We start from the raw sequence: 24,418 nt of genomic DNA on the forward strand, positions 1-24,418 counted from the left end.
GATATAATACACGTGTTTCAAGTGAATGGGAGCGACAGCTTAGTCCCTACCTACAAATTAAAGCTTGATTAACCTCTCACCTTAGCCAGTGATGGAACAGTAAGTAATTATTTATTTTTAATTAGAGATGTAGGTCGGATTCAAGTCCTAAAAATTAAATTAGTTTTTATAGGAATCAGACCACTTTATTTCCCAAAATGAAATTTCTCAGCACAAATTTAAATTTATCGAATCCCAAAATAAATATAGGATACTAAAAAATTATCTTTAATTACTATATTATAAAATAAAAAGTGGCGAACGAAACTACACTTCCGTACTGGAAATTTTACTCTTCTACATGCAAGATATACCTTCTACTTACTTAGGTAATTTACGATTCCATTAATTCCATCATTTATGCAATCTCAACAATAACTAAAGTAGAGTTGCACAAAAGATTTTGTAAAGCTTGGATGGCACGGTTAATCTAATATATATATATATATATATATATATATATATATATATATATATATATATATATAGTTAAGTATAATCGATTCCAAACTTAGATACAAGAGCAGTTTTACATTAAGCTGATAACAAGTTAACAAATAATTTTAACTAACCAGTTTGGAATTACAAATATCATATTTTAAGAAAGCTTACTTATAGATATTTTTTGCATACTTGATACAGTATAAAAATATGTACTCTGATGATCACACGAACATTTTTCATATAGATTCATGATAATACAACTCATTAAAAGAAAAGCCCGGCATTTTACATAATAAACTGGAAATAAACAAACAAATAGAAAGCTTACATAATTCACTAGATGCTCACAGGCATCGTCAAGATACCGTCATGTCCAAATTTAAAGATGAAGAGATCACTTTCTAGGTTCAAAATCCTCCCAATTACTTTCACTAGGTGGTCCAGTACTAGTTGAAGAATTCCCAAAATCCATTGGAAATCTTAGAAAATCTTCTTCCTGATTATGATAATATCTTGGTGTTTGTTCTTGTTGTTGTAATTCCAATGATGTATTCGGCGAAACCAAATTACCTCCTGATGATGATTGTTGATGATAAAAACTTGGTTCCGAAACCCCAAAATTCATCATATCAATATTATTAGTATTGCCACCTTGAAGTAACTGTGTGTAGTGATGAACATTTGGGAAATGTTGTGGAAACAAATTAGGTTGAGTGATCATCTGAGGAATTAACTGCTGCTGATGACTCAATTCTTGATGATGATGATGATGAGTGTTAGTAAGATATCCGAAGTGAGTATTTCCAGATTGAACTCTTTCTGGGAAATTGAGTTTAGCTTTATTGCCTTTGAATCGAAGTGCAGCTTCATCATAAGCAAGTGCAGCAGATTCAGCAGTGTCAAAAGTCCCAAGCCAAACTCTCGCTGCTTTTTTCGGGTCACGTATTTCGGCTGCCCATTTTCCCCATGGCCTTTGCCGCACTCCTCTATAATGCCGTTTTTTCGGCTGGTTCCCTTTTCATACATACATAAAAAATGAGTACTTTAACTTCTATATTTTGACTGTGCAAAAACAATAACCATCCATTATTCTATATTCAATTCATAACATGAAATATAAGGTAATTATGTAACTTCCAAACTTGGGTTAAATTACACTGATTATTGTATAAAAAGTTGTTTGTACTGACAATGGATATAACTTATAAGACAAATCCATAACAAGAATGTTGATAATATAATTTAGTGTAAAAGTTAGAGAAGTTAAACCATGTAGTTGTTAAAAATAAAATCCATGTGTAATATATGTATGTTGTGTCCTACAAAATTAGGTGGCACATGCACAACACGAAAAAAGGGGAGCTGAACCTGTAAACTTGACTATAAACGAGTTTATCCTTTTTTTATTTTTCTTTTTGCTTTGAAAAATTTACATGGGAAAAGTTATATAGCAAAAAATCAAGCTGTTTCAGCTAGGAAGATAGATATATGAAGAAATCTTTTCATTCTAATATATAAACAGTACCAATAACAAGTTTAAGAACCTGGATAAGAATGAAGGAGATATATACTCACTACAAGAAAAAATACATTTGACAACAAAAATTTTTTTTTTGTTACCCTAGATTGATTATTGTTGCAAAAAGTACTTTTGGCAACAAAAAAAAAATTGTTGCATAGACTTTTTCCAACGGTTGTTATTGCAACAACGCGCAACAACTTTTTTGTTGTTGCCAAAAGTACTTTTTGCAACAATAATCAATACTATGGCAGCAAAATTAAATTCTTTGGCAATAAAAAGGTTCATTTGCCAACAAGAAAACTAACTTGTTGCCAAATATTAAATTTTTTGTTGTTATTTCTATACTTTCTTGTGGTGACTTATAAGATTATAGCCACATATATATAACCACACAAAAATGCGACTTCGCTTACGATAAAACAATTGCAAGTATAAAACGACGTAGCACATAATAAACCATAGCAAAGCCCCTTTATTTGTTAGTGAAGATCGATCTTAACGAATATGCAAAAATTTATTCCTTTTTTTTAATTAATTGATTAAAGAAAAAGAAGTACTTTGTCTCCAACTAGATATATAGTTGTAGTACCTTGTTCTTGAATTTGGTTTTGCATATTTGTAGCTGATTGAGGTAGGGTTAATGGATTAACTCCATGCACGGACGAAGAAATATTGGTATTGTTATTTGTAGTAGTGTTTGTGTTGCCAATAACTTGAGAGAGAACAGAAACCATAGCAGACATGTCATGTTGAGATCGAGCCGAATAAATAGGGAAAATATTGGATTCATCAATATTATTAATATCCTCTTTCTCCTCCGATTCATTGGATGAAAAGGGCCTCTTCCCATGCCTTCGATCCACGATTGCTACCTTTGTAATGATCGCTTCGAAGCAGTAGATGGACCAGAGGACTGCAGATATCAGATGGTTAAATTGAAAAAAGTTGTAAGCAACTATTTATAAGTGTGTAGTAGCTAAGAAGATAAATTAAAGGACCATAAAAGGTGCAAGTGAAGAAGGGAGTAGAGGAAGGAAATGCTAGGGTTTACAACTATAACTATTTATAGTGATGTGAACTCTTTTAAGGCGCTATGTGTGGAAAGAATATATGTGCCTCATGCTTTTTGGTGACGGTGGACTCTTTACTATTTTTGGGTACGTATACCACTTCTTTATTGCTACTTTCTTCTCCATCACTTCTCTCATCTCAATTTATGTGAAATACTTTTCTTTTTGGTTTGTTTCAAAGAGAATCACCTCTTTTTTCAAAGCTTAATGCCGGTCAAAAACAATGTTGTGTTTTCATATTTAGAAATATTTTAGCTGAAAATTTTCATTTATCGTTAAAAAAATGATTTATAGTTATACAAATATTTAAAATTTGTTTTAGACTACAAGTTTTATGGAGGAAAACATTTTCCTTCAATTTTCTCATGTTCGTTTGCTCAAAAATTTTCGGAAAACATTTTCCTTAGAAAAAAAGAGTTCCTTAAAAATGGAAAAAATTTCTCTAATCAAAGTAGGGAAAACAAGTCCACAAGTGACATTTCATCAACCACCTAACCCCCAACTACTAAACCCCAAACACTCCCGCAAAAAAAAAAAAAAAAAAAACACTCCCGCAACCCATGCACCACCCAACCCCCACCCAACCCAACCCCCAACCACTCCCGCAACCCATGCACCACCCACCCCCACCCCGCCCAGCAACTCACCCCGCACCCCCTCCCAAAAAAAAAAATTAAATTTTTTCTTCTGGGTTTTCTACACCACCACATCCCTCCCGCCCACCCCACCCCCCCCCCCCCCCCCCCCCCCCCAACCCAATTTAAAAAAAAAAAAAATTCTTCTTGGTTTTCTACACCACCACATCCCTCCCCTCCCCACCAACCCCCCACCCCCCGCTGATTTTTTTTTAAAAAATTTGTCTTCTGGGGTGGGGGAAGGGGAGGGATGTGGTGGTGTAGAAAACTCAAAAAAGAAAATTAAAAACTTCAAAAAAAAAAAAGGGGGGGGTGGCGGGGGCGGGGGTGGGTAAAAAAAAATGGGGGGTGGGGGGATGGGTGCGGGGGGTGTGGGGTTAGGTGGAGTTGGTGGGAGCTTGGGTGGGTATTTTCCGGAAAATGTTTTCTAACAACCAAGCGAATATGAGAAAATAAGTAAAAAATTCACTTATTTTTCACAACCAAAACGAACGTGAGAAAATAAGTAGAGATTCACTTATTTTCCAAGAACACATTTTCCGGAAAAACATTTTCCTCCATACCAAACACACCCTTAATAGTTTTTATTTCCGTTTTACTTTGTACCCAGTCAAACGGCACAACATAAATTGAACAGGGAGTATACATTGCAGTAATTACTTATTTTGATATAGCAGTACTCATATTCGTTGATCAATGTTATATGATCAATCACTTGCTCAAACCATATATATATATATATATATATATATATATATATATATATATATATATATATATATATATATATAGAGAGAGAGAGAGAGAGAGAGAGAGAGAGTATATTTTGCAGTAATAACTTATTTTGATATAGCAGTACTCATATTCGTTGATCAATGTTATATGATCAATCACTTGCTCAAACCCTGCTATATATATATACCTCTTCTTTTAATTCAGAGATATTCTATTGACAGATTAGTATGCTAACAGTCAAAATGAAATACTTATATATTATTGATGGAAGAAAGAGGGAAAAAATCAAATGAAGACTGATCAGATATTGGAGTTCCAGTTTGCATACTTTGACTGCAATTAATTAATCACGACAAAAGAAGTACCCACGTTTTATTTTCGATAATTCAAATTTATCTTATCAATTTCTATATGTAAATATATAATCCATGTGTCCACATGAACCTAATTCTTGAAGTTTTATTCAACTGTACTGTATTATAAATTAATTAAAGAGTATACGGAAAAAAAGAGTGGGGAAATGATTAGCATCTCTCTTACAGTCTTGATCTTCCCTTGATTTAAGTAACGTTCATCATGTGATTACTTGTAAAAATAGTAACGTGATTTTTATCTTCATTTTGGAAAAAATATTGCAAATTAAAGGGTATATATAACACTTTCTTCTTTATGGGTAGGAGAGTATCGATTATTACTAGTAATTTATTTTGGAAGATTTAATTTATTGTTCAATATAATTGATTTTGAATAAGAAAATGGAATTATAATATCATTGGAAAAAAGCAAACAAGCTCACGTGTACAAGATAAGAAGAAAGGATTTAGTTAATTTATAGAATTAATTTATAGATACTGATAGTGTAAATGATTTTTACATTATTAAAGAATTATTTACCGTATTTTCCAAGTTGCCAAATAAATAAAAAAGATTGTACTTGTTATTGTAAAAAAATGTTAGTGTGATGGTATAAAAAATTAGGGAAGACAACACAAAATACCTCTAAAATGTAAAATATTTACCCGCCCATGCTTCTTCCTAAACTAATTTTGCTTTTCTCCAGCCGTTCGAAAATATTTACCCAAGTATCTCCTTGCCCAGAAACCCTTCTTCCATGATACCTGTAGACATCGAAATTTTGTGGGATTCTACAAGTTGAGCCCAATATTCAACTGTACTGTATTATAAATTAATTAAAGAGTATACGGAAAAAAAGAGTGGGGAAATGATTAGCATCTCTCTTACATTCTTGATCTTCCCTTGATTTAAGTAACGTTCATCATGTGATTACTTGTAAAAATAGTAACGTGATTTTTATCTTCATTTTGGAAAAAATATTGCAAATTAAAGGGTATATATGACACTTTCTTCTTTATGGGTAGGAGACGAGTATCGATTATTACTAGTAATTTATTTTGGAAGATTTAATTTATTGTTCAATATAATTGATTTTGAATAAGAAAATGGAATTATAATATCATTGGAAAAAAGCAAACAAGCTCACGTGTAAAAGATAAGAAGAAAGGATTTAGTTAATTTATAGAATTAATTTATATATACCGATAGTGTAAATGATTTTTACATTATTAAAGAATTATTTACCATATTTTCCAAGTTGCCAAATAAATAAAAAAGATTGTACTTGTTATTGTAAAAAAATGTTAGTGTGATGGTATAAAAAATTAGGGAAGACAACACAAAATACCCCTAAAATGTAAAATATTTACCCGCCCATGCTTCTTCCTAAACTAATTTTTCTTTTCTCCAATCGTCCGAAAATATTTACTCAAGTATCTCCTTGCCCAGAAACCCTCTTCCATGATACCTATAGACATCGAAATTTTGTGGGATTCTACAAGTTGAGCCCAATACGTGTTAGGGTTTCTTGGACACTACTCTACCCTAAACCCTAGATCGTGCCTATAAAAGGGGGCACATATTCCCTTGACAAGACATCTTAGTTATCCCATAAACTCATGGGTATTCAAAAAGAGGTCAATATGTGACTGTATATTTCTTGACAACCAAATACTTCAAGAAGATCCACAATATCCTTTCATGGAGATCAAATACATCTCAAGAAAGTCCACATATCCAAATCCAAATCATCCTACGTTCGAGAAATAAGCTACTAACGCCCCTCGAATTACGAAAAAATATTAGGAGAGAAGAATCAAGGGAGTAAACATATCTTGTACCCGCAATATTCATCGATAAAATCTTTGTTTCTTCATATTTTATTTGTGGTTACAATTTATTTTCCGCAATCAAAATTTGTTGCAAACAATACCATCCCAGTATGTTTATACATCATGATGGTATCATGGAGGACTAAGAGAGTGTTTCATTAAAGGACTAAAGCAGTCCTTCATGATATCGTCATCTGTGATATCGTCATGGTATATAAGAGAGAGGGTGATACCATATTGGTATCATAATTTTGGGGACATTTTGGGTAAACAATTTTGGGGGCATGAAAGTGAGATTGGTATGGACGGAAATTATTTTATTTTCAGGGACATCAACATTCCTTCCCCAAAAAATTATATGCACAAAAAGTTATTAAACTCAAAGAAGAAATACTCATTAGAGAGAATTTATATAAATTTCGAGTTTTTTCTTGCTTTTTTGCGTCCCCATGGCCGAGTGGTGGAAGAGGACCTAACGTCTACTTTTTCATTTCATGTACTCGTTTTTTTCTTTTTTCTTTTTGTTAAAGATAAAGAAATAAAGAAAATTTTGCATTCCTAGATTGAATGAGCGCAGTTCAACGACAAACTTTCATGCAAATGACAGAACGGCAAAACATCATCATCATCATCATTATTATTATTAGTATTATTATTATTATTATTATTATTATTATTATTTCGCAAAAGCCTATGGGGTCGCTTTTGTAACTGGATAACTAGCACTGAAAATCGTCTTTACATTGGATGGTTTGGTATTTTGATGATCCCTACCTTATTGACGGCAACTTCTGTATTTATTATTGCCTTCAATATTGCTACTGCTTCAGTAGACATTGATGGTATTCGTGAACCTGTTTCAGGATGTCTACTTTACGGAAACAATATTATTTCCGGTGCCATAATCTATAGTATTTTCTATATCTATATAGTATTATAGCTATATGTGGATAAAGATTTTTCTGAAGAAGTCTTATAGTAAGACCCCATCGATAATATTAATTTGTCTAACATATTCATTTAGTCTAAGACGAATAAATGAGTTCTAATTGAATTGGAATTTAGTGCAATTTTCAACAGATACAAATGAAAAGAAATTGATAAAACATCCCTAGAAACAAACTTCTGGTACTTAAACTAATTAATTAAGTTATAGGATTTTGTATAGAATGTCAAAACAAAATTATTATTATTATTATTATTATTATTATTATTATTAATAATATATTTTTTAAAAGAGAATTAACAATGATACCTTAAATTTCCTATATTATATTAAAAGTAACATGTGCACCCAACTCAAAAGTAAATTATATTTAATGATGTATATTTGCAACTAAGATCGATTATAAATTTAAATTAATCCAGATACTATATACCCAGTGGTAATTAAATACTTATCCGCATCAAGTGTTTACACCAAATTAATTTAAGTTATCATGATTAAATGACTTAATGAAGTAAAAATATAGATTAAGTGATAGTTATGTATACTCCAACACATATTATGCATTCATTATTTGGTATATATAGCATGCGGGTAATTTTTTACCTTAACCAAACTCGGTGCATTATTTTATTTTTTGGGTCAATACAGTACCTTCGTCTTTACTCTGCTGTTGATTAATCCCTATTAGGAAAAGAGTTTATGTGGTATAAATTAAATTCTTCATTAAAAGTGATAAAATACATGAATAGCTTAGAAAAAGAAAAGGACAAGCACAAGAAAAGAAGAACTTTTTTTCATAAAAGAAAAGCTACAACTTCATTGCCTGCAAACTTAGCTTTTCTGATGATCATTTTAGTTCACACATGTAGCCTATTTACGCGCTTCAACACTACCAACATCAAACTAGATGGATGTATATCAACAATTTTAAATTTAAAAATTAGATTAATCCCTATATGTTTAGTATTTAGTTATTACTTGTATATATGGACAATGTAAATGAAATTATACAATTAAGTAATTATTACTTTTAACCTGTTATAGTAAGTTATCTAGGAGTACATTTTTTGGGTTACCAAATTAAAATTACTGTAAGTTGTTACCTCTTGTAAGGTCATCTTCGGATGATGTAAAATAACATATTATCAGTGCACAGAAATTAAACTCATTTATTTATATCTAGCAGATAACAACCTCTTTAAATTCAAATGGCTAGAGTCCTTATCCCGTTAAGTGTTGAATAAATAAGCAATTCCTACTCGTATGAAAACTTTTTTCTTTTGGGATAAGTGCAATCGTAACAAGACTTTTATCCTTTAAAAGATTCACAGCAAAGTCTGAACAGAACATGAGCTTATCCATATATTGTTCCATTCGATCTTTTGAAACGATACTTCTAGTACATTGATGTATAGAACACTTGAAGAAGAAAGGATGACACAAATCCAGATTTTGTACTGCTTGATTCGGGGGATTCTTCAATGGATTTAAATTATATACACTAACAATGCAAGTATTTTTAAGCCATCAGTAATATATACCCTGCGACAGTAGTTAGTTACATCATTTTTACCAAATCATCTCTTACTAATATTTATGATTTTTGAAATTACCTATAAGTACCTTACAAGTAACCTGATATGAGCTATTCCAACTGATTTTTTTTTTTTTTTTTGCATGATTAGTTTCTACTGATAAAAAACTCGGTGCGTTATTATTTTATCTTTCGGGTCAATGCAATACTTTTATCTTTACTCTGCTGTTGATTAATCCCTATTAGGAAAAGAGTTTATGTGGTATAACTTAAATTCTATATAAAAAGGGATAAAATATTACTACATGAAAAGAAAAGAACAAGCACAGGAAAAGAAGAACTTTTTTCATAAAAGAAAAAAGTTACAAGTTCATTGCCTGCAAACTTAGCTTTTCTGATGATCATTTGAGTTCATACATGTAGCCAATGTACACGCTTCAACACCCACCAAAATCCTAGACGGATGATTATCAACAAACTTAAATTTTAAGATTAAATTATTCCCCATTTGTTTAGGATTTAACTTATATATATGGACGATTTTGAAAAAAATTATACGATTAGTGTTGTTTTACATGTTATAGTAGGTTATTTACTATTCTCTGTTCCCGATTTATGTGAGACTCTTTTCTAATTTTTAATTAGTCTCAAGAAGGACACTTTTGTGTATTTAATAAGGGCTGATTACATATATATACATAAGAATAGGATATATTTACAAAATATGACGATACTTTTCAGTTTACAAAATATAACTATAGATTTCTTACGAAACATATACGAAAATTTTCACTCAAGGCTTAAAATTTTCGTTTAATTTTTTGTGTATGAAAACTATATGAAATGTGTATATTTCGCTCAAAGCTTAAAAATTATACTCAAAACTTTGTATATGAAAATTGTATGAAATATGTATATCTTTCTTAACGCTTAAAACTTTCACTCAAAATTTTGTGTATGAAAATTGTATCAAATATGTATATCTCACTCGAGGCTTAGAATTCTCACATTTGTTTTTATATGAAAACTGTATGAAAACGATATGAAATATGTATATAACAGTGTAAATTTATATAAACTTCATGTTAGCTTTTTGGAAATTTAAAACAACTAAGATATAATTTATTCAAAGATTCATACAATATTCATATGAATTTAATTTAATACAACAACAACAACAACATAGAAAACTTAATATACAATTTTCATACAAACTCGCCATACAACTATCATACAATTTTAATACAAATTTGAATCTCCATATCATACAGATCCCCCTTTTCCCTATTCTCCGCATCATACAGATCCCCTTTTTCCAATTCTTTGTTTAGCACAAATTTTCCCTGTTTTGCCATTTCACACCAGTTGAAGAACACGGATCTAGAAAACTGCAGATCTGAAAAAAATACCAATTTCACAATTTTGTCAAATTACCTTCACTGCAAATTCTCACAAAATTCCTTCTGTCATTCCTTCGTATCCACCAAATTCTCACCGCATAAGGACTTTTCACTGCAAATCTCTACTTCTTTATCAATTTCGTGCACAAACACATGTGATTTGCTGGAATTACCTTTTTTGTTCGGGGCAAAAACACCGGCAGTGTATATCACCTTGATCCTTTTCCAGAGCGACAGAGAAAAATTCACGTGGCCCATCTATCAAAATCGCATCCCACGTTCGAAGGGAAGGATGTGGATCTGTAAGAAACAAAGAATAGGAAAATGAGAGGGGGCGCGGGAGGGGGAAGGAGGGTGGAGATCTGCATGATATGGAGAATAGGCAAAAGGGGGAAAGGGTGGGGATCTGTGTGAAACGAAGAATTAGAGAAGGGGTGAGGGGTGGGGATCTATTAATCAGAGAATAGGGAAAAGGTAGAAGGGTGGGTTTTTGGATCTGTATGAAACTAAGAATTGGAAAAAGAAGGAAGAGTGGGGGATCTATTAATACGGAGAACGGGGAAAAGGGGGGAAGGGTGGGTTTTTTATTTTTTCAAATCCGTTATGTTTTGTAATTAAGTTGGTATATTTTGTAAATAAGGATAAATATCCTTATGTTCTGTAATATAGAGTCTTAAATAGGTATTATTATGTTATTTTCCCATTTAAATAACAATTTAACTTAAAACTTCTCATTGTACCATTAACGAGGTAAGCCACAAATATCTATAACTTGTTTTAGTCCACGAGTTTCAAAAGTCACCGGTCAAACACCATCACATAGATTAAGACGGAAGGAGTATATTTTTTGGGTTACCAAATTAAAACAGTTACCTCATGTATGTTAGTGCACAAAAATTAAATTCGTTCATTTACATTTTGCAGATATACCGAAACAGCCTCCCTACCTTTACAAGGTAGAGCTAAGGTTTGAATACACTCTACCCTCTCCAGACCCCACCTAGCAGGACTATATTGTTTATGTTGTTGTTATACCTTGCAGATAATAACCTCTTCGAATTCAAATGGCTAGAGCCCCTATCCCGTGAAGTGTTGAACAAATAAGCAATTCCTACTCCGATATATTGCAGTTTCTTTGCAGTTATGGTTGAGAATATTAAAACTTGAGCATTAGGCCTATGAGCTTCTGATTGCGCTTTTGCATTATAATGCATTCTTATCGTCCAAGTCTTAAGAAAACCTTTTCTTTCGGAACTTTCTATCCTTTGGAAGGATCAAAGATTCAAACAAGCTCATGAGCTTATCTATATATTATTCCCTTCTATCTTTTGAAACGATACTTGTCGTACATTGATGTATCATAACACTTAAAAGAAGAAAAGATGACGCAGATACTTGATTCACGGAATTCTTCTTCTTCTTCTTCTTCCTTTTTTTTTTTTTTTTTCCATAGAATTCACGGAATTCTTCAACAGATTTATATTATATGCACTAACAATGTAGGCATTTTTAAACCATCAGTAATAGCCTGCACGCGATAGTAGTTAGTCATCAATTTTTACCAAATTATCTAGTACTAATGATTTTTGAAATTACCTATAAGTACCTTATAAGTGACCTGAGTCCTGATATGAGCTATTCCACATGCTCTTCTTTTTCCTTAACGCTCCACGCCCTAAAGTGTATACCTAAACACCCGTTAATGATAAACCCATATGTTCCTCTAGTTAAAAAACTTCAGTACTGTCTCTATAAGCTACTAATGTTTACAGCATTGAAGCCAAATTATCTCCTACATGGCAACTCTAGTTTTCCTATGACAATTTCAATTTTGACAACCTGGTTTTTAGTAATCCTAAAGTGCAATCAAAATAACCTTAGCAAACGAAAAGCAACGCTGGTTTGTTTGAACTGATGAGTAGCACAAAATAGGTGTTTCATTCACTTTTCTATTGTACAGAAAATAGGGAGCAATTTCCCTCAAGCCCTGAAAGCAACAAAAACTTGACTACCAAAACCTTCCTCGGTTCAGAAGCAACTAAGAACAGTTTATGCATGCGAAAACGGACGCTTAAAATAGGAGTAAGAAATACAAATGTCTAGACCAAGGCTAGAATGGCCGTTGCTACAACATCACACAGGCCCACAGACTTTGACATAGGAAATGTAGCACTAAAAACACTTTCTGAAGTTCAAAACTTTGGAGTCTATTAAAGACAATCCTATGTGCTACGAGAAGTTAGATGTCTCCAAGCTTTCATCATAGACAACCTATACATGGAGTGACATTGTGCAACCTTCAAACTCAAGATGTTTCAGCTGCCTGAATGCAGAATTACGCCGAGCGCAACGCTGCTACTCATCGGCATTTCCCTTCAGATTTCCTCACGTGATCATCTTTCCATATCATAGACCATGCCCAAGAGTTTCTTTTGGTCTAAGGCATCGAGACATAAGCTTCTCACAAACAAATTCCCCAGACATATGGGGAAAATGACTGGAAATAGTAATGCTTCTCTCAGCACCTCAAATGATTTTGTGCAATCCAATGTTCAAATCAGAAGATATAGAAATAAGGAGCGGGACCGCATGATGCCAAACAGCTTTGAAAACTCGCTTTTGATGGGCTTTAATGGACTGAGAAGGTTTGTGTGAATTGTACCTTATGTCAAAAATGTGGATGACTGGATCAACCGACCCAGATGTTATGTACAAGCCATCAGGCGACCAAGCCTGGTTTATAAGAGCCGACTGTGAGTCACTACTTTCTTGCTTCCACCCAAAGGCCTGAACCTCTGTCTGCCTCAGTCTAAAATCAAATAAGCGAAGCTGTCTCTCTATAGTCCTGCATTAAAAACATGCAGTAATAGAATTAGATTAAAGAAAAATGCGACTATGCAAATATATTGCCTCAAAAGACACATTTTCTTATATTCTACCTAGTGCAAGATGGTGACTCCAAGTGTACTAATATCACAAAGAGAACAAATCAAGAATCAATATTAAAGAGGACTGGTACTTGTATCGTAAAGAAAAAGAAAAAGAAATCATCACAATACAAGAATGAATCTTGAGAAACTGCACTAATGTCACCATGTCTTCTTCCTAGAAGGCCAGAACCCCCCAGCTTTTCAGAGGTTCCTTGGCATACCTAAAGCAATCTGGGACGATCACGGTTTTAATCAATTTGTCCTGCTTCTCTTGACTAAGTATGAATCCATAATAAATGCTAGAATTCACAGAATTTAATAAATACATCTACACCAATAGGTCTAAGATAAAAGCTTGTCTAAAATGATTGAAGCCTTCAACTAAAGCAATATATCTTCCTTCTCCTCCATCTTAGTTACACCAAATTCTCCTCAGGCCACTTTCATTCCAGAAAAATCTGGCTCTTGATTTAGTTCATAGCATCTCATTCTTTCCTTGCTTTGCATAGGATCCATTCAATGATGGGTTAGACTTTGATCCTGCTCCAACTAAGAGTGCAACTCAGAATTTAAGATGATAGCACCATCCACATAGATTACTATGGCCGCCCTCATTCTACCAACTGATCCCTTCAACCCCAGAGGTTGAAGATTTCCACTGTCGAGGCTACTGTATGACAAGTTTTTTCTGCATTGGTTCTTACTATTCTTTACAAATTTGGGAAGTGTAAGGGAAAAAAAAAACAGATAAAGAACAAAATATTGCAATCTAGTTTGGTTCTTCCACTAGAAAACTTCAAATGCTTAAATATAAGCATGATCATTCACGTGACTACATCAAAGCCAGAAGCATGTCTTATTTCTATGCTTACTAGAACAGCTTTGCAGCAAAATGAGAACTCCTGGTTCTTATATCTATTTCAAGTCTCAGCATTGGCGTTGGATGGAAAATATTCCCTCTATAATTTAGAGATATAAAGCTCTTTGGCTTAGGAACTTAAGTTCCTTCAACAATTTAGGGCACACCGCACTGAGGATCTCATATTACACATTCATGCAACGACTCAAAACAACCAAATACAGTACAACAACTACTACTAACACCTCAATACCAAGCAAGTTGGGTTCGGCACTCAAAACAACCAAATACAGTACTGTATTAGATATTCCTATAAATTATAACCAAATCATTGCTGTTCATAAGTGCTATATCTTTTTCAAGTACTTAAGGAATAATTCAATAGAGTTTACAAGAGATTCTGGGAAGTCTTTTGATACTGTATACCTCACAAGAATAAATATTTTTGCAGAGTGCTCATTATTATTCTTGCAATATTATAAGAAAAGAGGGACTTTTGCAGAAGAAAGGACTGGCAACATAACTAGGAATCAGTATGTAAAAAATGCACCAAAAGATCATAGAAAGACTGCATCGTAAACTTTACCCTGTCTGAACCATAAAGAGATTGAAGTCACGCGGATTAGGTAGAACACTCATGCATTTATTTTCTATTTGATGCTTGTATTCTGCTCTTTGAGCTTGCAAATCAAATCCAATGATCCGCTTGTCAGCTCCAGCAGACATCACAATTTTCTTATGCTGCAAACCGGCAACTCCCATCACTGCAGAAGAATGCATGCTTCTATGTAATGCTTTAGGTTTCCATGAATTTTCTCCATCCTTGTTGCTCCACATGATAACTGCATGATCACTACCACCAGTAACAAAATGGATATCTTCCCATGGAGTGAAGATTATATTGTTGATTATCCCTTTAACGTGAGGCTTCTCCTCCAAGAAACTTACACGCTTCATCTGTTGATACAAAGCACATGAGAACCCAGGGATTAAATCACAAAAGCAAAGTAATATTTGATGTGATAAGACACCTGATGTGCTTTGATATGCTACATACCTAAGCCTCAACAACTTCAGAAGCTGGAATTTTTTTATTTTTTTTTAATGAGGGGGATTAATTTTATTGTGGAGACGACAGGAAAACAATGCAAATGTAGTTAATAGACCTTAGGTTAGTTTAGAGTTTAGTTTAGTCAAGGAGAACCTATGAGTACGAGGGTTATCAGAAGCCTCTAATATGATGGCTATCTGAAGGTAACGATAAAGGAAAAAAAGATATTGAGCCTCATAGAATCATGATCATTAAACCCATATAATTTTTTTTTGAAATGTTAAATCCAATATAAATTCACAAGTTAATCGTCATAAAAGGTACTTCCGTGTTTACAGAATATTATGGAAACATAATAAGAGAACAACTAACTATATAAGTACTTTCATCCTCTTTTATGAACAAGTAACAATATATTATATAAGTACTTCAATCCTCTTTTCCGGCTCAAAAGAACACCAATATAAGTACTTTAATTTTTGATGACCAATATAAGTACTTTAATTTATCAGGTTACGGACCATAACTCGAGGAATCAGAGGACTTCCTCATCCTATCATACGGCTCTCCATCAGAAAGACCTATGATCTGGGGCCCATACGTCCATTAAAACACTATGACAAACCTTTCCATAGACACTTCTATGCAAAAAATTCAGAAAGTGAAAGTGGACTAATATACTGTTCTGTGTATAGTGAAATCATAATGCAACTCAATGCAGAGGACTTAGCACATGCCACACACATGTACACATGCTGTTTCATTAAAATCAGTTTTACAGTCCTGTCAGCTTTGCCATATAAATTTGGGGGAATTAATCTCAGACTTAAACCTTTACCTCTTTTCCTTTGTTAAGATTCAAGATTGAAACTTGAGAATCCCCACCATCCGCACTATAAACCGAAAAAAGACTATTGCCTTCTGGATGCCAGGCTACATCTTCTGGCCATCTCCTATGCTTGGATGAAAGGCAATCAGTGGAACTAAGAAGATTAGCCGTTGACCTGATTATCCCAAAAAAAAAATATTGGCAACTCAAATCATCGGAACACAAACATATGGTAGAACAATAAAATTAGCATTTAAAAGTCACTGCTGCATGAAGTAGGATTGCCTTCCAAAATATAGTCTCTCAAAGGAAAGAGATACTGATACGGCTAAGGAAATTGACTTTTCGAAGTTCTAACATACCCTCTGCCATGTACCTGCCATAAGTTGACAATCCCGTCCAACGCACTGCATATTCAAGTGTAACCTAAATTAGCATTCAGGATAAATTAAATCTATATGCAAAACCCATTTGCTTCAGTCTATGCCAGATTCTCAAAAATGCCAAGGAAAGAACAAAAAGCACAACTCCCCAAACGGACAAGCTTTTTCACTAATTGTGACCACTCTAGAAGCAAGGAATGAAATTCATCAATAATCAAAATTGTCATTTAGCACGAGTGCATGACCTTCACACGGACTCTTAAGCACTGTGAAAGTCTTCAGAAAAAAAAAAATACCTGCTTGCAAAAAGTTGATCATTTGTAGGACACGAAATAATTGTTCTCATCTTTCTTTTGTGTTGACTAGATATGACACAGGACGTCTGGCAGCGTATCATGCTTGCTGAAGAGTAGCTACCTATCAATGGTATCAGCTCTCTATGCTCTTTCTGCTCTGTATTTAGAAAGCAAACATGATAAATATACGCATCAGTTTGTAACTTTCATATCCAAAAGGCTTTCGCCTTACATGCTACTACCAGTGATCAAATATAACTACCAAATATTTCACGATATAACTACAATATTACCAAACTTCCTTTTTGTTCCTTTAGGCTGAATTTCAGAAGCTTCCTTCTCAGGTGTTCTGTGACTTTTATCTTCTTTTAACCTTGATCCACTAGCCTGAGAATCAGAAGCTCTTGAGATTTTAGCACCAGATTCCATCATCTTCAAAGGTTGAGATACTCTTGGTTTCACATCGGGAATGACAAGTGGTGGTTTCCCCTGGGGCACACTGCGAGAATTATATTCATTTTTCTGGAAAGGGCTTGGCATTTTCCGATCTGGCACTGGAGAATTCCTACGCGGTGCATTGCTGTCTTGGATACGTTGTGGTTTAGATTCAGACAAGCTATGAGAAGAGCCCTCACTTCTTCGAATGGGACTTGTGGATCTTCTTTTGGCTGTCACTGAACTCGTTCCGTTCACACGGGAGCTTGTGGATGCTGCTATGTTCTCTCGGCCCCGAAGACGAGCTAATTTCACCTGTGTCTCCTCTAGCCTCTTCTCTGCTTGATCAAACTGCACAATTCATCCAAAGAAGGAGAAAATGTGGATGTCAATTTTGCTCCATAAAAGTACAAGAACGATTCTTTAAGGGAACAAAATGTAATACCATGTAAATATGAAAAATAAATCATCCTCCGGGAAGCTAACATTCCATACATTGTACTGAGTTTGATGCTTCAGTGAACTGCATCAAATTAAATAAGAAAATGGACCGCTAATCGACAAGCAATTCTGTAGCACTATAGTAACTTTAGTTCCTATATGGGTCTCTATTGTGAAAGGCACAAGATAAATCAAAGCTTTTTACTCCTCCAATTTATTATGCTTAGATATGTGTGTCACTGCGTGTAAGGAAACAGTACCAAAAAAGTACCATGCAAGAAGGAAGCATGCAACTGCCAAAAACAGGAGTGGAAGACAAACACCCCAGAATGTGACATTCATGTATAAAGAGTCAACGCAGTTGTTAGACATGCCCCCTCAGTTACCAGACACATAAACAACTATATTATTCAAAACAGCAAGCTCATATTCCATTAAAAATCCTCAAAATATCACCATTTGCCTCAAGGGTTGCATTAGGTCACATGTTTACTACTGACATCCACATAAAGTTGAAGAAACTGCTTTTTTTTAATCATTAAGTTTGTAAAGAGAGAAGAAAGAAGTGATTTGGAATGAATTGCTTGATTATTCTGTCGAGCATGCGGAGTTTAAATAGTGTTTACAAGAAATTCAAAAAAGGGAAAAGAAAGTACTTCCTATTAATAATTACATGATTACAGCCTACAGGGGGTGTTAAACTTTTCCCATTATTACAAGGTACAGATTCTTGCTATACTTATTATTTCCTAATATTGACATTCTAACAAAGTTGAGGAGACTACCATATCTGACAACCATTAAATGTTGCCTCTATTCTCTCCTACTATCTAATTGAACTTGGGAATGAAAGGAAGTGTATGGACAGTTTTTATGTTTTCTAAATATAGTATCTTTACTGGTGTACGTTTTTTTTTTTTTTTTTTTTTTTTTTGATGAAGTAAGAGTATCTTTACTGGTGTACTTGCTACCAATGGGAAGACAAACAACCAACTAACGAGTATAATAACATGTCGTAAAGACCCTTCCCATTGAAACATCCAGCCAAAAAGTGTATCTAAATGTCGTATTAACCCCAAAGGGAAAGGACAAAAAGAAACACGACAGTTATCTTTTTACCCTAATTATAGTCCTTGCCGAGGATATGCCTTCCACCTTATCAAAGTTACCATTTTTTCACAGGGTTAACTTGTCCACTTGAAAAATATGGTAAGAAGGGATTCTTAAAATTAGATAACAAATTCTGTGCAAACAGATTTGGGAAATACAATCAAGCCAAATGGACAAGTCTTGCAACAGTCTAAAAATAACTTCCTCTATATCAGCGCCCAAGAAAAAAAAATGGCAACTCTTGTACTATCTGTTGTTTCTTGTACTTCGATTATCGTGTTATTTTGTGGTAGTTACGGCTCCTTTTTTCAGTCAAATTTATCATGCTTCTCATAGTATTTTGCCATATATTTTTTTATATATACTGCTTTGAATTGTTTGCTCTTGTGTCGAGGGTCTACCAGAAACAGACTCTCTACCTCTCAAGGTAGGGGGTAAGGTCTTCGTACACTCTAGCCTCCCCAAACCCCACTTTGTGGGATTTGTGGGATTTCATGGGTATGTTGTTGTCGTTGGACTTCCAATTGACCGGATTTGTCACAACAAATTTATTTGCAAATCATCCCATAATGAAAATCCAATAGGCTGGTATGGAAAGTAGGTCATTTCAAGAAAAATTAAAAAGGTACAAGGTTTAAACTTTCTCTTTGAGCTTCAAGAAACAGTAAAATTTAAAAGAAGGTAAAGAAGGGGAATGTCATTAATGCTCCGAAATTAAGCGAAAGACTTTGTAATAAAACAAACATGTAATCCTTGTATACATAAAAAGGTAAATTGTCTCCCAGTAGCAGTCCCCATTCAACGCATCCTTTGGTGAATTAAATGATATCCAGTGTAAGTTGAGAGGAATTATAAGAAAGTATAAAGGTACATATATCGCTCTAAAAGCAATTCTGAGGTCCAATAACTTTAGCTCCGAGATGGGTCTCTCACAGGTACTAGCATAAATAAAAGTTTTTTACTCATTAATCATTTAATTGAATGTTTAAATATGTGCATCAATGCGTAAAATGTGCCAGTATGAAAAGGTATCACGGATCCTTCTCAGCAAGAGGGAAATTTGCAACTGCCAAAAATGGGGAAAGAAATGACAAAGACACCAAAATTCACATTCATGTATCTATGTCAGCAAAACTATTGGATGTGCCAGCACCATTACTGCACACAGATTAATGACTAAAGTGTCCAAAATAACAGCCAGCTCATTTTCCAGTTGATGTCCTCAAAATGTCATCGTTTGCCTTAAAGGTGCATTGGTTCACATAATATCACCAACATCAACTGTAATCCATTTCATCTGCTTAAGTGTCATAAAGACTGTTACATATCGTTACTACAAAACATTACCTCTTTTCTTTATCCTCAAAAGTCCTTATACCAAGAAGCTAACGTAAAAATGTCGGGGAAGTTTCCAGATTTTGCAAATATAGTATCTGGCAATTGGACCTATTTTAGTGAACCACTTGTTACCAAGGGAAGACGAGACATCCAACTAATGAATGTATTAGCATGTCTATTATCCCAAAAAGGAGAAGACACAAACAAAAACTGACAACTAGAATTTTACCCTAACAATAGTCCTTATCGAATATATGCTCTCTCCACCTTATCAAAATTGTCGCGTTGCGCACTTCAATAAATTCAAAACCTCATTACGAAGGGATTCTTAGTATCAGATCACAAATGCAATCCAATGAGTAATACACTAACTCAGATTCGAGAAATTAGTAGAAATCAAGCAACTTAAATGGACCAACCTTCTCATAATCCAACTCATAACGTTCCCAATATTCGCACCCGAATAGAAAAAAAAGGCAACTTTCTTCCTATTAACGTGCTTAATCGACGCACATTTATTTTCAAATCAGAAAACTTATGAAAATTCAATAGGCCACTATGGGGAGTATTTAACTTCATGAAACAGTAAAAGTTACATGATTTACGGTACACCCTTCCTCCTGAAGTTTTGCACGGACCAACAGGGCTGGATGTAGTAGTGCTGCAGCGGGTGCTATCAATCGCACTGCTCTTGATTCGACTATAATATACAGCTAATTAATTTCAAACACATCTATGTGTGTATGTGTTTCCAAGCTGGAATGACAACCAGTGGTGTCAAAGACGCGCTTAAGCTCTGAAGCTAAGCTCAAAACATGTTGAGCGCTTCGGCTCGCTTAATGTGCGCTTCAGTGTCGTCATCAACGCTCTAAGACATACTTTTCCTTGCCAATGAGCATTTCCTAAAAAGGAGATACTAAACAATGGATGTTCCACTCTATCCTACTTTTCTTTTTCTTTTTTCAAGTTCTTTGTCCGTATATTTGTTATTCATGCATATAATTATTAGTGTTGGACTAAACATATATATTTGTATTTTTTTCTCCATTTGAGCCTTATTTTTTAATCAAAGCCCAGGGTTTGTTAGGCTTAAAGCCCCAACAGACATTTAATGACAACCTTGGCCAATGATGTATCTAAATCTTGATAGGTAGAATTGCTGCTGGTAGGTGGATTAGCTGGCTCGAATACCATGTTATAGAAAAGTATGTGCGTATATACTACTACGTTCCCACTGATTGTCACAAGTAGCAACAATTACAATTCATTTGTTTATGAAATATTATCGAAATCATTAACTTAAAAATTCTGGATCCAGCATTACCATTAGGGATCACTGAACTACACATTAAAGCTAATTAAACCATTCAATAACAGGCAAAATGCAGAAATCAGTACTAAACAAACGAAGCATTAAAATAAAAAAAAATAAAAAGAAACCTGAGATTTATAATAAGTGATGCGTTGACGAAGATGTTCAACTTCCTTAGCACGATGTTCAATGAGAGCAACAAGTGCTTCTTCTTGCTCTATTCTATTCTCTTCTTCCATTCCATTATTCCAATTAGAATTCACTTTTTCTATTTCTATTTCTTCTTCGTTTTCAATTTTGGGTTTCTTATGAACTGGAGGTGTATTCATTTTGTGAACCGTCTTTTCCGTCCAACGTTGGTCCGACCGCTCGCCTTCTGGTTTTCGACAACTTCAAGAAGGTCACTCATGTGTTTCTTTTTCTTCATATCATCCGTGTAAATTGATTGCTAATAAAGGAATTAAAAAGTCTCAACCTGGTAATACTCCCGCATTTTCAATTTATTTATCTAGTTTTGACGTGAAATGGAGTTTAAGAAAATAAATACTCTCTCCGTCTCAATTTATGTGACGTAAACATTTTAGAATGAAAAGAAGACTTACTTTTTAAACTTATGATCTAAAACCATTTGTGTGATTGTAAATCATTCTATTAAAGGTAAAAGGAGAAGTTTTAAACTAAATTATTTCTAACTATATAAAAATATCATTCTTTTGGGACAGATTAAAAAAAAAAAAAAGATATCACATAAATTGGGACAGAGAAGTAAGACTTTTGAATCTTGTGCTCAGACATGTAGAATGTCCAAAATGTCTTTTAATCTTATGGTCTTAAATATGTCATGTGTAAAGTTAAAACTAAAAAGTTGTTAAAAAAAGAAATAAGCATTTTTTTTAAACGGACTAAAAAGAAAAGTAACATCATTATTCATTAAACAAATAAGAAAAGATTATTACTCAAGTTTCCTTTTTCGATCATCAATTTATCTTTGAATGTGTATTTATTCTTTTTCTTTTTCGATTTTATGCATGGATTAAACTCATAAATTTGTATAGATTATAACATTTAAATAAAAATATAAAACTTTTAAACAAGTTAGATATGTTTACTAGTTTTAGAGTACCGCATTGTGTCTTTATCTCGAATTAATGAAAACAAATTTTGTAAAAATTACTTAAATATTATTCATAAAAGTGTCTGAATTAGTTTTTAAAAAAATTGAGTTCAAATGATGAACGTTAACCATATTTATCTAATTCTATAAAGAAAGATCTCTGCTTTACGAAAGCTCTCATTTACCTTATTATTTGGACTTTCGTTAGGGATAAATTTATTCTCACGTCATTCTTTACCGATAATTTGATTATTATCATGATAAAGAGATTATGCATGACGATACACCCTCTTAGTTCCTTATTAGGGATTGTCACTCAATAGTGAAGTCTAATATCAGTCAGCTACAAAATGAAAAGTTTGAGTTCCTGATAAATGATGGACGTTAATCATATTTATCTAACTCTGTAAAGGAAGATCTCTGCTCTATGAAAGCTCTCATTTCCTTATTATTTGAACTTTCATTAGCGATAAATTTATGTTCTCGCGGCATTCTTTATAGGTAACTTTGATTATTATCATGATAAATTATGCATGCCGATAAACCCTCTTAGTTCCTTATTAGGGATTTACCGCTCAATAGTGATGGTTAGTATCAGTCAACTACAAAATGAAAAGTGTGATTTAATTTAACCGATTTGGGCTATTTGGGTAATACTTGGTATCTATAGTTCTTACGTCGACAATATTCCACATGGTTCCACTAGTTTGTTGGCTTTTACACGTTCATAGCACATGATTGAGTTTTTAGCGTTTAAATAGCACGGTAAAAGTCTTATTTAAGTATTCAAGTGGAACGAGTTTAAGTTGGAGTCTCGAGTTTCTAATGAAAAGTACGAATATGTTTTAAGTGATTGTCTTTGTTTTTTGCCTTTTTCTTTTGTTACATAAACTAATTGCTTTGTCATATATATCTGACAATCTCATATATATTCAAATTAAGTTATAGAAATTAGATGATGCCCACTGAAAAGACAAAGCACTTATCCCATATTTTATTGATTTGATGTAAACATCACGTGGATAAAATTTTATTATCCCATCAATTTCATTACTTATACCAGTCATATGCCATCAAGATGAGCCATGTGTACGTTGTATTCATATGATTTCAATCGGTATAACTAATCGGAGATGTTCTATTGCGCTTTTGGGCTTGTATCAATTTTCCATGCTAAATATAATTAAAATATTAATCATCAATGATAAATTTGTAAAAAAAATTATCACTCCAATTGCGAGATCCACAAAGGGCATCTGATAGACAAACGAATGTAGAGTTCAACTTATTATATGTGTTAAAAAATTCACTAAATAAGTAGAAATAATTGATTTTGAACCTAGTAAATCAAACGAATTGTAGTAAAATCTAGAACTTGAATTCATAAAGTTCAAATCCTGAATATGTTTTTTGTGCATATATCACATTTATTTTGAATCTACTGACTCTAAATTTTGGTTACAATACAGAAGTTAGTATGGTTGATATATAGTTATCCCCCACGGTGACTCCAATAAAATGATCAAGGCGAAGTAGGGTCATTGGCACTTATGCCCCTACTTTGTGTTGGTCTTTAGTTTTTGGCCCCATAACAAATAACTTTTTTTTTCGGGGTATAAATTATCTTTTCGCATTATCATATCTCACATATTATGCCCCATATGGCTTTTGCCCTTAAAATTTTATGGGGGGAGAACACAAATAGCGAATGGGCTATCTTTTTTAACTGAGAGTGACTTTTTTATTGACTAACGATAGCCACAAAACTATTTTTTTATTTACATAGGGGGTAGGGGGTAGGGGGTA

The 24,418-nt window shown here is 33.5% G+C and overlaps 2 protein-coding genes and 1 long non-coding RNA gene across 5 annotated transcripts; all 3 read right to left on the bottom strand.

Moving 5' to 3' along the window:
* Nucleotides 1–704: 704 nt before the first annotated feature.
* On the bottom strand, nucleotides 705–3,040 carry LOC132039774 (ethylene-responsive transcription factor ERF113). Its single transcript, XM_059430294.1, has 2 exons — nucleotides 2,595–3,040; nucleotides 705–1,497 (listed from the first exon to the last, which is right to left on the bottom strand). Exons 1-2 carry the CDS (start codon nucleotides 2,746–2,748, stop codon nucleotides 878–880), a joined length of 774 nt encoding a protein of 257 aa, XP_059286277.1. The 5' UTR covers nucleotides 2,749–3,040; the 3' UTR covers nucleotides 705–877.
* A 7,203-nt stretch (nucleotides 3,041–10,243) lies between these two features.
* LOC132040386 (uncharacterized) lies at nucleotides 10,244–11,197 on the bottom strand. Its single transcript, XR_009410681.1, has 2 exons — nucleotides 10,712–11,197; nucleotides 10,244–10,548 (listed from the first exon to the last, which is right to left on the bottom strand). It is a non-coding gene; the product is annotated as an uncharacterized LOC132040386 (long non-coding RNA).
* Nucleotides 11,198–12,433: 1,236 nt separating this feature from the next.
* LOC132041179 (uncharacterized) lies at nucleotides 12,434–21,914 on the bottom strand. Of its 3 annotated transcripts, XM_059432002.1 has the most exons (8): nucleotides 21,627–21,767; nucleotides 17,743–17,820; nucleotides 17,156–17,648; nucleotides 16,863–17,019; nucleotides 16,546–16,590; nucleotides 16,187–16,358; nucleotides 14,890–15,260; nucleotides 12,434–13,359 (listed from the first exon to the last, which is right to left on the bottom strand). In XM_059432002.1, exons 2-8 carry the CDS (start codon nucleotides 17,743–17,745, stop codon nucleotides 13,041–13,043), a joined length of 1,560 nt encoding a protein of 519 aa, XP_059287985.1. In that variant the 5' UTR covers nucleotides 17,746–17,820; nucleotides 21,627–21,767; the 3' UTR covers nucleotides 12,434–13,040. The 3 variants fall into 3 exon arrangements, with proteins under 3 accessions (XP_059287985.1, XP_059287984.1, XP_059287983.1); XM_059432001.1 differs by lacking the exon at nucleotides 17,743–17,820 and having other exon boundaries at nucleotides 16,193–16,358; nucleotides 21,627–21,914; XM_059432000.1 differs by lacking the exon at nucleotides 17,743–17,820 and having other exon boundaries at nucleotides 21,627–21,914.
* Nucleotides 21,915–24,418: the final 2,504 nt, after the last annotated feature.

Source organism: Lycium ferocissimum, chromosome 12 (genome assembly GCF_029784015.1).
Source record: "Lycium ferocissimum isolate CSIRO_LF1 chromosome 12, AGI_CSIRO_Lferr_CH_V1, whole genome shotgun sequence".
Taxonomy (NCBI): domain Eukaryota; kingdom Viridiplantae; phylum Streptophyta; class Magnoliopsida; order Solanales; family Solanaceae; genus Lycium; species Lycium ferocissimum.

What these genes read in the sequence shown, in the direction of transcription:
- LOC132039774 (XM_059430294.1), bottom strand. Translation starts at nt 2,748, where the DNA reads ATGTCTGCTATGGTTTCTGTTCTCTCTCAAGTTATTGGCAACACAAAC. An exon ending in AAACCAAATTCAAGAACAAG is followed by an intron (nt 1,498 to 2,594) that starts GTACTACAACTA and finishes ATGTATGAAAAG; the next exon opens with GGAACCAGCCGAAAAAACGG.
- LOC132041179 (XM_059432000.1), bottom strand. Translation starts at nt 21,827, where the DNA reads ATGAATACACCTCCAGTTCATAAGAAACCCAAAATTGAAAACGAAGAA. An exon ending in TCACTTATTATAAATCTCAG is followed by an intron (nt 17,649 to 21,626) that starts GTTTCTTTTTAT and finishes TGAATTGTGCAG; the next exon opens with TTTGATCAAGCAGAGAAGAG. An exon ending in CTCTTTATGGTTCAGACAGG is followed by an intron (nt 13,360 to 14,889) that starts GTAAAGTTTACG and finishes TTTTTAATGCAG; the next exon opens with GACTATAGAGAGACAGCTTC.